The sequence below is a fragment of the Rhyacophila brunnea genome, unplaced genomic scaffold (assembly GCF_057557595.1).
Source record: "Rhyacophila brunnea isolate RB1 unplaced genomic scaffold, BYU_Rbru_1.0 scaffold_9, whole genome shotgun sequence".
Lineage (NCBI taxonomy): Eukaryota > Metazoa > Arthropoda > Insecta > Trichoptera > Rhyacophilidae > Rhyacophila > Rhyacophila brunnea.
The window spans coordinates 33,508,672-33,523,255 of record NW_028233361.1 but is presented as its reverse complement, the minus strand read 5'-3'; the positions used below and the strand labels follow the sequence as shown (position 1 = coordinate 33,523,255).

At 28.6% G+C, this 14,584-nt stretch overlaps 1 protein-coding gene across 2 annotated transcripts in view; it reads left to right on the top strand.

Moving 5' to 3' along the window:
- Mp (collagen XV/XVIII-type protein multiplexin) overlaps positions 1–14,584 on the top strand; it is a 971,377-nt gene that overhangs the window by 854,963 nt on the left and 101,830 nt on the right. For both annotated transcript variants that reach the window (XM_085959748.1, XM_085959749.1), the window contains 4 exons: positions 908–1,033; positions 4,010–4,024; positions 4,837–4,983; positions 5,268–5,465. In XM_085959748.1, coding sequence (XP_085815874.1) covers positions 908–1,033; positions 4,010–4,024; positions 4,837–4,983; positions 5,268–5,465 — 486 coding nt within the window. The remainder of the gene's footprint in view (positions 1–907; positions 1,034–4,009; positions 4,025–4,836; positions 4,984–5,267; positions 5,466–14,584) is intronic.

Sequence of the window (14,584 nt, the reverse complement as noted above, 5' to 3'; positions counted from 1 at the left end):
AGATAGTCACCAATATTAGCAACATTTTTGTAAATTGCAATAGTTGATACTTGATTGAACAATTTCCTTTTTCAATGAAAGTTATAATATTTTTGGCATATTTAGCATAACAATATATTATAACTTACTAGTAAGGTAACTTATATATTATTTTACAGAATGAAAACTATAGTATTGTAATATTATCATAGTTCGTTTAGCAACACTGCTTTTATTCAATTAGTATTTATTATGAATGAAACAAATTAGAATTAAATTATAGTAGTTATAACCTTTTAGATATTATATGGATAATGTAAACTATACTCTGCACTTATACAATTAGTGTTACTTCATGTGAGTTTCACTTTCCATTAATAAATTATTTATATCATTTTTATAGATATGTGTACACATTGCTGTAATTAATATTATGTTTCATATCGAACAATATATAAACATATAACATCATCGGAGACGCATCGTGTCATAAACCATATAATAGTAATATTTATAAAAAAATATTAACATGTAAAAGAATATAAATAGCTAACCATTAATAACTTTAATGCTACGTTAAAAATAAAAGAAATATATAAATAATATTGTGTTAAAAAAAATTATATGGCATAAAAAAATACTTGAAAATATACATTTACGGCAGTGTCTTTTTTGTATATTAGTGTGATATAAACGTATTTTCTTTTTCAATATATTTTCTATGTCTAAAAATATAACACTTTCAATGTTATTTACAAATGACACATGATCTGACAAATCATATCTGCATACTAATCATTGAAGGCAAATATTATTACAATAGCAAAACTACATGTTTACAAATACTATTGTCCCCTAGTAACTCAATATTTTTAGTATTTTTTACACTCTAGTAAATATTAATAACGTGGTATATTTTTGTCAACAGGGTCCTCCAGGAGATTGCGTTCGAGGTCCACCTGGCCCTCCAGGTTTATCTGGTCCACCCGGTATCCCCGGCACACCAGGAGGTTTTTCAGAACTCTCTGGATTTGGATCAGGATCAGGGGATGAAGTAAGTAAAGATTACTTTCTATAATGATGTATATGAATTAAATAAATAAATGTCTTAACATACACGTCACCAAAGTAATCATTTATTACTTGTATATATATTAAACTGGTTTTAATATTAATATTTTCCTGATTACAGACTAAGTCAATTTGGTTTAAGACTCGGAAATATTTTTATAATCATTTTGAAATGTTTTGCTTAAATTTGAACATTGTTAAATTATTTTAGTCATACATGTGACAATGAACTAAATTTTCAAACTTGTTACCTACCTTAATGATGGTAGGAAAATATTTTATTAAGATGAAACATTTTAGTGGATGCTTCATCAATCATATTATTATAATATTATATAACTTGGTTATTGTGTTGCTTCGATTTGTATAGACTGAAATGTCATGATTGTAGTAATTCAATTTACACAGTAAAGAGCTTCACTTGTTTGCAGAATCTGAATTATTTTAACTCGTATAGAAATCAGAGAAATTACTCAATTAGTTTATGCTCTAAACTAAAATGGGCAATGATTGTAAATGTTACATTCTAATAATTTAAAGATGTTAATTCAACCTTTATCAGTTTAGTATTGTATTTTCAGTAAAATTAAGTTTTGAACTGATATATTTTGATTTATATATAATAAAATGTAATATTTGGTAATAACATTATGATAGTCGAACGTAAAAGGAAATATTATTTAACCATCGGTATAAAACAAGTCGATGTTTAAAAATATACCTCCTACCTTTCGTAGGTAATTGATAAACTGAAATACTTAAATACAGTTTTAAAACATTTAAGACTATTAATTAAATAATATTATACTAGGTACCTTTTAATTTTATGAATGCAATATTTTTTTATTGGATCAGACGTTGTGTAAATATCGTGTAATAAAATCACATTAGTAATATCATTATAATAATCTATATTACATTCGTAGAAGATACCGTTTTCTTGAAGGAATTTTAAGTACTAAATAAATTAATAAATTATAAAAAAATATCCGAAAGCATTTGAATTATTTAACAGTTTAATTGGTTACCGACCCGGCCCTAAAGTAAAAGGTGTGTATGCGAGTCCTCTTCGGTTCATGTCTTTGTCTATGATTTTATAAGTGTAATATTTAAATTGACATTGTATTATGCTTTCTAAAACAATACTTAGTTTTCTTAAGCAATAAGGGAACAGCTACCACTTATCTACAGATTTGAGACTAAAACCAAGAAGTTTCAAAATTTTATTTAAAAAAATATGTCAAGCTTGTTTTTGATTATAGTTATTCTTCATAAACATAGCTAATTTTTAGATATGTCAATTAAAAATGTTCTTACACCGTTTAATGGTTCAAAGCGTAGGTGTGCTTGGATAATATAAAAATCTTGAAAAAGAGTTGAAATGGATAGTGAGAAAATTTTACTTTTCTACGAACATTTTCCGTAAACAGCTACATTCTCTGAAACACTATGGTTTTTAAACTGCGAGATAGGTAATTACTAAAAGGTTATTATATGTTGTTTAACCATGTTTGGTTTTTGGGTTGTTTTAAATATTATTTTAATAATTGATTTTGTTTATAGTGAGGTAATTTGTTAATTTATTAAGATTTTAAAGTGAATGGATAACCATATCAAACCTTATAGACAGATTTTATTAAAAAACACAAGCAACAAAATGAGAAATATTCATCTCTTAACCCTTTACTGCATAGTATCGCGACATTTCAAACTATTTCGATATAGCCAATGCCATCTGTGTAAATTATCAAATAATATCCTTTTTCGATGCCTATAAACTGTTTTACCATAAACATCCTACTTTACCGATTTTGTTTGGACATTTCAAGAAATAAAGCATTTCTGCATTATAGTCTCTGCATTTCTGCTTTGACAGTTGACTTATTCGTATGTACGCAAAAATCCGCAGTTGCAAATGAATACAAAAAATGTACAGAAGATTGAAATTGGTTGAATAAAAATATCTACACATCAAATAAGATGTGTACATTAGTTTTTTTTATAATTGTTACCATTTAGTTTTGTGCTTTGTCATACTGAAATGTAAGATTTCATAATGTCGTAAATCTGACACCACGCAGTAACATACAAAATTTAATGGAATTTTCGAAAAAAAAAATATTATTTTTCCTTCCACAAGGCATTGTGACACCAAGAAAAAATAAAATTTTTCAAAAAAAAATCATGCAGTAAAGGGTTAAGACATTGGATTTATTAAAAATTCTATAATGAAATGCATAAAGGTAATATTAATTTAATTATGGCTGCCTATATATTATATGATATAAATAAATAATAATTCATACACGATTTCAAAAATAAATATATTATTAGAAAATATATCAAATCATGAATCGCTAGACATCGTTTAGTGAACGAGTAGGCTATTTATTAAATTTATTATATTACCGATTACATGAACATCACAATTATCATCTGGAGCGATTATTCTAACGTTAATATGAATCATATTTTAAAGTAATATTGCCATGGTTTAAATTACAAAGATAGTATAATATAATGTATTATCTTGATAGAATTTGAAGATAATCATAAATAGGAAGCTTTATTATGTTGTGTATTTTCAGTAAAAATTGCTATTATTATGTATGTTTAAATCTTGCTTATAGGAGTACACAGATTCAAATAAAAAATAATTAAAATGATATTACATTAAATTGGTTTTGAAAAATTAACTAAAACATTTTAAACCATTTTCTTTCAAAACAATTGTGAAATTAACCATAAAAAGGGTATTTGGTGTTAGGTTTGGAATCTGTTGTTACATTGCATTTATTAACAAAAATCCTACAAGCGATTACAGTGAAAGCTTTTTACTCGCATAAGCAATTCCGCGCTAGTTTTTGCATATCCCAACGACTCGCTCCACTTACAAGTCACTAAGTTTTCGTGTTATTCTAAAATTATGTTTGTTTAATTTACATTGCTTTCTCTCCAGGGAAACCGTGTGAAGGTGAGCACTTTAAGTTTTATCCTAGTCATTAAAGTTTTCTTTTGAAACAATTTACAAGTGAGTTTATTCCTGATGCATTTCTATGCAATGTTATTCTTAGCCATTTTAAGTGCATATAAAATAACACTGCATCCGTAGAATTGCATAACAAAACTTTTTAATTCTATTTTTATGTTGTATTAAACTAGGGTTTTTAGCTAGTCATTTGAAATAAACATTTATTCTACATTAAATAAACTCTGAATCTATAGAATTTACTAAAAAAAGAAAAGTGATTCATATAGAATAAAACAAAAAATATAAATAGAAAATAAGGCTCCCCCGATAGAAAGATGGTAAAGTGCCCTATTCTGATGCATCTGTAAAATTTATATTATGTTATTCAATGTGTTTTTTATATCAATTAAAAAGTCTGTTTAGTAACCGCTTTCGGGAGGCGGCTAATATTTACATCAAGTTTTTTGATCCACCCAATGCAATCATGATCTGAATTAATTTTATTTGCTTGACAGAATATCAATTGACATGCTTTGATATAAGAAATAGGTATCAGTTGATAATTTTCTTTAATAAAACGATTTTTTTCCAGACCATTTTCATTTATTATTTTACTGAACCAAATAGAGAAACAGTTAAGTCATCTGAAAGTAAAATAAATAAAAAGGTGTTAATTACTTACCAATATGCACCCATTACTAACATAGCTTATTCTCTTTCAATAATACTATGTTGACATTATAATTTGGAATTTATATTTCAACTCCCAATGTTTATCACTAGATTTTTTTTCATAAATATTTATTATTCCACAGCAAATCTTTGGTGAGGGGTATGGGCCTCCAGGACAGTGCAGTTGTAATATGACGCAGATCCTTCAATCATTCACCATGCCAGAGATGCTCCAAGGTCCTCCGGGTCCGCCAGGGACGGACGGCAAAACCGGCGCTCCCGGCCTGACGGTAAATCATATTTCTCTTATAAAATAAAAATACATATTCAAACAGTATTTATTTTCCTCGAAAAAATAACGTATTATCAGATAAGAATGACTAATAGTTACATATTATATTTTTCAATATCTATCAACAAATTTTACTGGTTAAATGTTAACTAGTTAAGTGAAATGAAAAAACATATAATGATTTTATAGATAAAAAAATCAATCAGTTAATAATAATTGTCGGTTGTTAAGATAAACGCTCTCGCGATACATTTTTCGTAATGGATGTCATTTTAATTACAGGGTCAGGCGGGACCGGCTGGGGAGAGAGGCGCGGTGGGCTCGCGGGGTGAGAGGGGTGAACGTGGGGACGGGGGCTCCCCGGGCGTCGAGGGCCCTCGAGGCCCCAAAGGAGAAGCGGGCCTCGACGGCAAGCCCGGAACGTCCGGTCCCCCCGGACCCCCGGGCCCTACCTCGCAACCCGACCACGCCACAGCCGATGTAAGTAACATTTCTTTTGAATATCAAATTTCTTACGCTGATTTCAGACGATGTGTTGATTCGCGTATAGTTTTGAATATAAAAGAAGCTCGGAGTTTATACAAAAAAATGCTATATATTATGTACTTGCATGTATATCGAATTTTCTTTGTATCCACCGAACTTCTTACATATTGTGATAATATAATATAATATTATATATTTTATTTTGTAGGTTATTGTATGAAGAATCTTCTCAATGAAACAATGAATCTTTAAAATTCAAGATGGTGCATTTTTTAAATTAATATCTATATTTTTCTGATACAAGAAAAAAATTGCACACACATCAGTTTATCAAATCATAAAAACGGCAAATCGGATAGATTCGTCTATTAAATCTCAGAAAATAGTAATACAAATGTAAAAGTATTTTCAGCGCAACAACCAATTATTGTAATAATTTATAGGTACTAAGATAAATTATTTTCATTAGGTTGTCAACTTTTTGTCTGTGTGTACACGCCTTATTCTTACATACTGTAATTTAATCGCTTTAAAAGTGTAGTGTAATTGTTATGTAAGGTGTACAGTCGATATTAATTTCATCACTACTTATGTATTTGGTCAATTATAGAAAGTGTTGCCACCTTGAATTTTATTGAAAATCACTTTTATATATTTTTTTATTTATTATCACTTATATTACAAAAGCTTTTAAAGCTACATACAATGTAATTATAACACGTCGTATATTATGATAGGTACTTCATCTTTGTTTATATTGAAAATAAAACTTATTCACAGCATCTGGATCATCCGTGATTAAATTTTAATGGAGATTGGTATTGTGGTACCTAAATAGATTACTTATCAATTTATTTATCAAAGTTAAGTGCTTTATCATTAGTCTGCTAGAGAAAGTTACTATGTTGGCTAAATTTGAAATCATTAAACAACATAATACAAGTAGGGTACGTCAATATAAATATATGCTCAAAACAATTTCCTTTTTGTTTATGTTATTAATTAATTGAGTGCACTATTTAATGTCACGTTATATTATATGACACATACCAGTGGCGAAGGCTCCATAGTAGGCGATTATTTAAAGCCTACCTTCTAAGAAAAATAGATCTTCAAGTAACTAATTTAATTTAAAAAATAAATAAATACACAGAAAAATCCATCCAATTAACAGTCATCTATAGTCAGAATTTAAACGTTTTATTTTATTTAATAAGATTTATAACCATATGCCCATACTAGCGCCGCCTGGATTCAACTATATTTTGAATTAATTTAAGCCCTTTTCCAGATCTGTTTTGTATGACTTCAGTCTCATGGCGCCAATCACTGTCTGGCTTTTTATTCTGAAATCATAAATCGTTTAGTTTGCGCTTACATCGCTAGGGCACATTTATTCAAAATAATTATTAATAAGTTAATTTAAAAAATAATTTCTATGGGATTCACTCACATATTATTGATTGTTAAAAATAAAAAATAATTTATCTCGCGATTTTTATTTATCAGTTATTTATACCAAAGTCTGTGTTTTAAATATAGAAATATTTTAAAATGTCTAGTTTTACGGGTTAAATTATAAATTGTTATGGAACATATTATAATACACAACAACAAATATTTTCAAAGATGATAGGTAATATATTTTGAGCGTGTTTAGGAAAATACATAATTCAAACTAATTGCTTATTTATAAACTAATTATATCAAACTAATTGAGCTTTTGAAATTTCATCGATATAGTGTACCTATTCATCAGTAGTAATATTGGGTTATCTTCTTATTTCCCGTAAATATATCTGACAAGCGTGGTTACTCCACAGCCTACCTCTTTCCTAAAGTCACCCTTCGCCACTGACACATATATATACAAATAATAAAATTGAAGTATCTGTCTGTGATTTCGAAATATTTTCCGTTTGATCAGCGTTTTGGCTATTTTAATCATTTATTGACACATTTTTTTTTTAATTTATCATTTTGCCAGCTATCTACATGAGCTTGTTTCATTACAAATTAAAAAAAAACTACTATACCTATAAAAATATCGCAGTTTATAGAATATGCATTATTGTCACCGAAAAAGTAGATTTTCATCTCGAAAGTGAGTAGTTTATATTTATATAAAAGTAAAAATATGTGTGTTTAATTTCATTTTCCTACTGAACCTCGACTGACTTAAGATTATAAAAAATATAAATTTTGGTTATTCAAATAACCTTTCCCATCAATTCCAATTTTAAATTTTCATGACAGATAAAATTTTCATGTTGGTATTCGATTTTTAATTTCTTTTGTTTGACTTGATTGTCAGAATTATTTTCATTTTAACGTGTTGTATGCCTAGATACTGATATTTTAAAATTGATAAATATATAATTACTAGCTGACCTGGCAAACGTTGTTCTGCCATATAAATTATTTCTAGTGAATATTTTGGTACGTTTATAAATATGCTAATTATTATGCCCATAATGGTCGAGCAGTAACGTGTCAGCTTATAATGTCATAGATTTCAGGTTCGAATCCCGGATCTGGCAAATTCAATGTTATTTTTTAATGTATGTTTATAGTCAGGGTATAAACTCAATAGGTTGAGCAAGTGGCTAACATCAATTTCTCGCAAAAACAGTAATCTGTTAATAGTACAATCTGTGAAGGCCCATACGATCCCCTTAGAATCAAAAAGGAACCGTGATGAAATTTATATAAATACAAGTTCAACCACTGAGGTATATATCCCATTGAATAGGTCATATTACGGTTTCATCATAGGTACAATACTACAAGTTGGAAAATAGAGTAAATAAATCATATGGAAATTTTTACTAAAAATAAAATGAAAAGGTAAAAAACTCTTTTTCTGTAATAACGTCTTGTATTTTTTATACATATTGCATATCAGCCCATGGTAGGGAATCCAATCCCAAACGAAAATGTTGATCCCGGAATTACAATTCGACGATCCCGGGATCCCGAGACTGGTCCCGGGATTGGCATTTTTTTCGATAGTTAATATTAATTTGTATATTATATACAAATAGCATTGATCAAATCGCATCAAAAATATCTAGTATAATTATTATACTATTTAAGACATGTGTTGTTAATATTGTTTACGTTCAATCTTGGAAAAACATAGATTCAATGGAGTAAATAATATTGTAATCTAAATAATAATGTGACAGTAATACAGTTTTATTTATTTATTTAACAAAAGAACAAATACAAATTCAATTAAAATAAAAAAAAATAACATATTTTGTTTGACAATATATAATATAATTCACAAATATTTCGAGATTCTAACAATTGGTATTTCGTCATCGTGGATATTGTGTTTGTATTAAATTCAATGAGAAAATTAAAACATACATTTATAAAATTTTACGTATAAGCAAGTTGTGCCAGCAAGTCCGTGGCACTGGCGCTTAGACGCTGCTTGCGTGCTAGCACGTCAGTGGCGTCTAACTTGTTTTAAATAAACGGATTTATTATTTTTCTGATATTGTTACGATTGCGTATGGCAGAGAAAATGGTTATTTTTATCCGTGAGCATCCTGCGATTCCCCATGTGATATGTGCAGGTACATTTTTTTTTCGACCATGTCCGATCCTAATAGGATCATATGGGCCTCCACAGAGTAGAGGTTTGTATTAACAGATTTTTTGTTTTTACGAGAAATGGATGTCAGCCACTTGCTCAACCTATTAGGTCCATACCCTGACTCATACACAAATTGAAAAACAATATGTGTACTTGCCAGACCCAGGATTCGAACTTGAGACCCACGGCGTGATAGTCCAACGCTTAAGCCGCGCTGCCACCACGTCACTAACATAATGATTTTGTACACATACCAACTGATTGTGATTGATAAAAAATCAAGTTTCTGGATAATGTTTACCTATTAATCCCGGGATTCATCATAGGTATCGAAAATTTTTCGGGATCCCGGGATTGGATTTCCTTGTCTAGTCCGAAGTATTTCCTTGGTTCGTTATATTTTTCCAGTAGATATTATAAAAGTAATAGTATTTATTTAACATTGTTTTCAATATGAAAGACATCTTTGTATAATATTTCCCTTGACAAATATCTGCTTAATATTATTTTATGAGAAAGGTCTGACCTTTATTTTCAATTTTCTTTTCTGACCTTCCATCTGTTTGCAATAATAACATATCATTGAACTTTTAAAATATTGTGATATACTTAATAATAATATGTTAGGTAGGTACCAACTATTTATGCAAATATAAGTCGCTTTAAACAACATATATTATTATTATTAAGAAATAAAATTAATAATATTCTCGTACATAGAGAATCTTTGTGTTTTTTCTTTACTTATCTAAAGCATACTTTTGAACTTTAAGTTAGAAAGATTGCTTACTACAAGTGAAAACAAAATTTTATTTTCTTCATACTAAAATAAATTTAATACAGCTTTAATATTACGTTAACTTTATGAAAGCTTTATTTTTAAGTATAAATTGCCATGCATATTAGCAAAAGAATTTTATTACCTACATAGTATTATCTTTTAAAATATTTTGAAACTTTGAATTTTATTTAAACATTTTGACATTTAGATCTGTATTTATACACCAAGTTCATAATATGAGAAGAAAGTGTAAATTAATACAAACATAATAATTTTCTATAATCATAATTCATCTGACATACTTAATACATCTTGTATTATCAGTAAAATATGTTCCGATTGGTCATTTTTTATGACGTGTAAAATAACGTTACTAAAATAGATACCTACATTTTTAAGCCACGTCGTATCCTAAGAAGGTCATAATCACGGGCCTTCATAGAATGGAGGTTGTATTTACAGATTTTCGGTTTTACGACAAAATGGACATTAGCCGTTTGTGCAACCTATTAGGGCCATACTATGATTCAACAACACATTAAAAAACAACATGTGAACGTGCTAGACCCTAGATTCGAACCCAGTAACCACGACATAGCTTGAGACGTACTTGAAATATAATATATCCAAAGTAACTATATAATATTATCTAATGCAAAAAAAAAAAATTGAAAAGCATTCAAAAGATTTATAAAATAATAGTATGAAGGTACCTATGATAATATATATATTTCGGTATCAGATTTATATAAATTTTAATTGTTTTCTTCGTATAACGATATAATCTATCGGCAATTTAATATTTATACAGATGACATCGAATTGTCTGGTATTTTATTAAGCGTTCAGCGATATTGTTTAAATATAAATATCTTATTTATAGGTGAAAAAATATCAATAGCATTTTTGTTATCATACTATTAATATAGTATTATTAAAAGATGTATTTTTTTTAACTATTTTTTTTATTCTTTGGTTCTAAATACACATTACAAAGAATACAATTACTATTTTGATTCAGCCGCAAAATTCAAATAGGCGTATTTAAGAACACAGGTTCAGTCCAGCGGCGGCTCCTCTAACACCATGCATGTGCGCTGCACTGCTTTTTCCTAAACATCACTCAATGTGCAACAATGCTATTCATAAGTCATCACTCGTTTATCGCAATTTAATCCATGTAAATTTATACCAAAAGCATATACTCAGTAAACAGTCACCGAATTCGTGCGCTCGTCGGAACGCACAAATATGGATCTTAGTTTGCCGTTCATATTACATTGGGTAATAACAGTTCAAGCCGACACGTGAAAACGATAAATAACTCATGAATACAAAAAAATTTATGAACATTAAGGACGCAGCTCAAAAGTTACGCTTAAAAATGTAGTAACTGAGATTTAGCAGGATTGATAAAAAAATAGATTTTTTTTATTTAAATCTCATATAAATTCATTGAAAATAGGCTGATATTGAATAAAAATTGATTATCAACATAAATATTTTGGATCGATCCTTTATTCCTTCTATATTTGCAAATATTTGAATATAATTTATAAAAAATTAAAATCTCAGTTACCATGTTCTTTCTCATAGTGAGTGAATATGTATAACATGATGTCATATTTTTAACAATGCAGGCATTTTGCTGGAGTTTTATTGCTTTTTGTAGACGAAGAAACTGACGATTTGTCGAGAGTCGAAAAATACGTACCTACCTATTCAAAACAATCGATAGTTTTGTTTTTTTAATATTTTCTTCAAATATTATTTCTTACATACAATTCAGTATGATTTCTGCGGTCGTCGTTATAGTCGGCTTTTTTAGGTGTTTTGTCACGTTATTTCGATAGTTTTGTTCATAAAAATAAATTCATAACAATATATACACTTATTGTTTAATCAGGGAAGTGTTTGTGTTTTAAAATGATAAATTTTGAATAAAAGATTTATAATACTTAATACTTATATTTATAGTTCAATCAGTGAAGTGTATGTGTTTTAAAATGATGTCGGTAAACGTAGACTTTATCAATAATAATAATAAGAGTCAGAATAAAAAAAGGATGGTCCGATGACATCTGTGGAAATTAAAAAGTGTTTTTAAACCATTAAAAGAATTAAATCGTCTTTCAGAAATACTTACCATGAATCAGGACTGACTTAACATGTCTACCTGTGTTAAGCATTGAGAAAAAACTTTTACAAACAGTTCAAGACTTTAATGAGAAGTGATTGAGGTGTTCGCTAAACAGAAACAACGCTGAATTGATATGCTTTTTAAATAAGGTAAGAAAATTTTGAGTGCACCCCCAATGAAAGCAATTTTGGAAACCACCGGCCGCCACTGGTTCAGTCCACTACTTTATAGTATGGGCAACCTTAACTCTATCTGAATATCAATAAGCGATAAATTAATAGTAACTTTACCTTCCTTATGTCACATTTTGTTTCTGAATCCAAAGATTTTTTATAATAAAAAACAACTGATCGATCACGTATCAATGAGAAAGTGATTTTCGATGTTTTCCCATAAATAAAGCAATATTTACATTCGAAGACATTAAATAAACCCAATATCACACAAATTGTGGACATCAAGGGAACCGTAAGACGTTACAAAACATTGTTTGGACAAACAACCAAATCTCTCCTGAACGACCATCAATCTTATAACACCTGCAACTTATTGTTCTTATATCAAAGACGGTTGAAGGGGAAATTTGCCATGTTTTGAATGTTTGATGGCTCACACATTTCCTATATTTTTTACTCTAAGAGAACCCAAGTTATATGAATGACATAGTATGTACCTATTTGTATGATTCATAAAAAATCTACAATACAAAATAAATTACCTATAATTGGCGTTTTCTAAATATTATTAAAGTTTTAATGCTATTCGTAAAATATTTATTTAACGAAATATAATATTTATATTTAGACATCTGTTGCTACGTGCCATCTGGTTGACCAAGTTAACAGTCAATTTATAAAAAATACATACATACAGACCGATATCATTAGCAAATTATATTGTTTTTGTTTAGCAATTAAAAATAATTTCTCATAAGGTTGGCTTTTTTTACCAAAAAATAAATATATATATATATATACATTCTTTTTAACACTACAATAAGCCATGAGGTCCAATGACAGTAATGTAGTGGAACAGTGCCGTATTTAGTAATACGAGAGAAATTCACAAATACGCTGGTTTTGAGTTGAGTAGGTGCTAGGAGTCTTTGCCACTGGCATCTATCTACATGTCTTTTACATAAATGACTAAGTATATCATTAATACTAGTTTTACCACTAAATTGGTAGAATACTAACTTTCTGACTAAAAATAAAATATAAGTACCTAATACTTTTTAAATATTTTCTTTTATATGTGATTAATGATTTATTTAATTATTTATACTGGAAAATAATAAGTAGTATGTTTTTCGAAATATTATTTATCATTTTTTAGTATATCTACTCAACATTGTTTTAATTATACACATTATTACACTTTTTTTTATTTTATTTGAATAATATTATAATTAAGAAATTTTTGATAAATTGTCAAACATAGAAAACTTAAATAATATTACGTACTATAATTGAGAATATATTCACATACTTATATAGTAACATTTCTTTACTTACGAGTACCTAATCATAACAGCGATTCTTCTTTCTTATATGCATTTTTTTCGGAATTCAACGGAAAGCTCGGAGATTATTTTCCAGCCAATTAGGAAATGAATTAGATACCAAACATGATATTATTATAAAAATAGGCATATGTATTTATTTGCTTGAATCCCGAGAGGAAATTCCTGTGATGTCGAGGAAGCCTTTGAAAGAGATGGCAATAATAATAATATGTTTGAAGACAGTGACGTCAGACATAGCTTTTAAGCTTCATACAAATCATTTTTTGTCAGGTTTATGTACATGTTTTAAAAGTAATTGGTATCAATTTAGTAAAACATTATTTAAATTACACTGAAATGTCAAGGAGGATCTTTAAAAATAAATTTAATAAATTCCGTCCCTTATGCCGCGTTCTCACGTAATAATTTTTTCATTCAAATGTATCATTTATCTAACTAACTTTGTAATTATAACTATATTTGAATCAATGAAATCAAAGTTGAAATGATAGAAGTCCTTTATATTTTTGTCCATTCAACAGTGAATCATCATTTGAGTTAACGGATTTCCTATAAAATAGCACTAAACATGGTGATAATAACTTGCATCGGCACGACAAACAGACTAAGGGTCTCTTTCTGCAAGTCCTCAACACTTATTTTTCCTTTTGGTTTGGTTGAGAAGAGTTTTTTTGATGGTTGTGAATATTCCTTTATTAATACATATTTTGCCAAACGGAGTCACTGCATTCTCACGTGTGAAACGATAGAAGGATTCTCGTAGAATGGATAAAAAAAGTCTGTGTGTTTCTTTCTGCAAGTCCTCAACACTTATTTTAAAAAAAAAAAGTCTTAGTGTTTCTTTCTGCAAGTCCTCAACACTTATTTTTCCTTTTGGTTTGGTTGAGAAGAGTTTTTTTGATAGTTGTGAATATTCCTTTATTAATACATATTTTGCCAAACGGAGTCACTGCATTCTCACGTGTGAAACTATGGAAGGATTCTCGTAGAATGGATAAAAAAAGTCCACGATTGAACCTTTCTTGTGATGCGCTATCTTCTTGGTATATGGGTCAGAAGA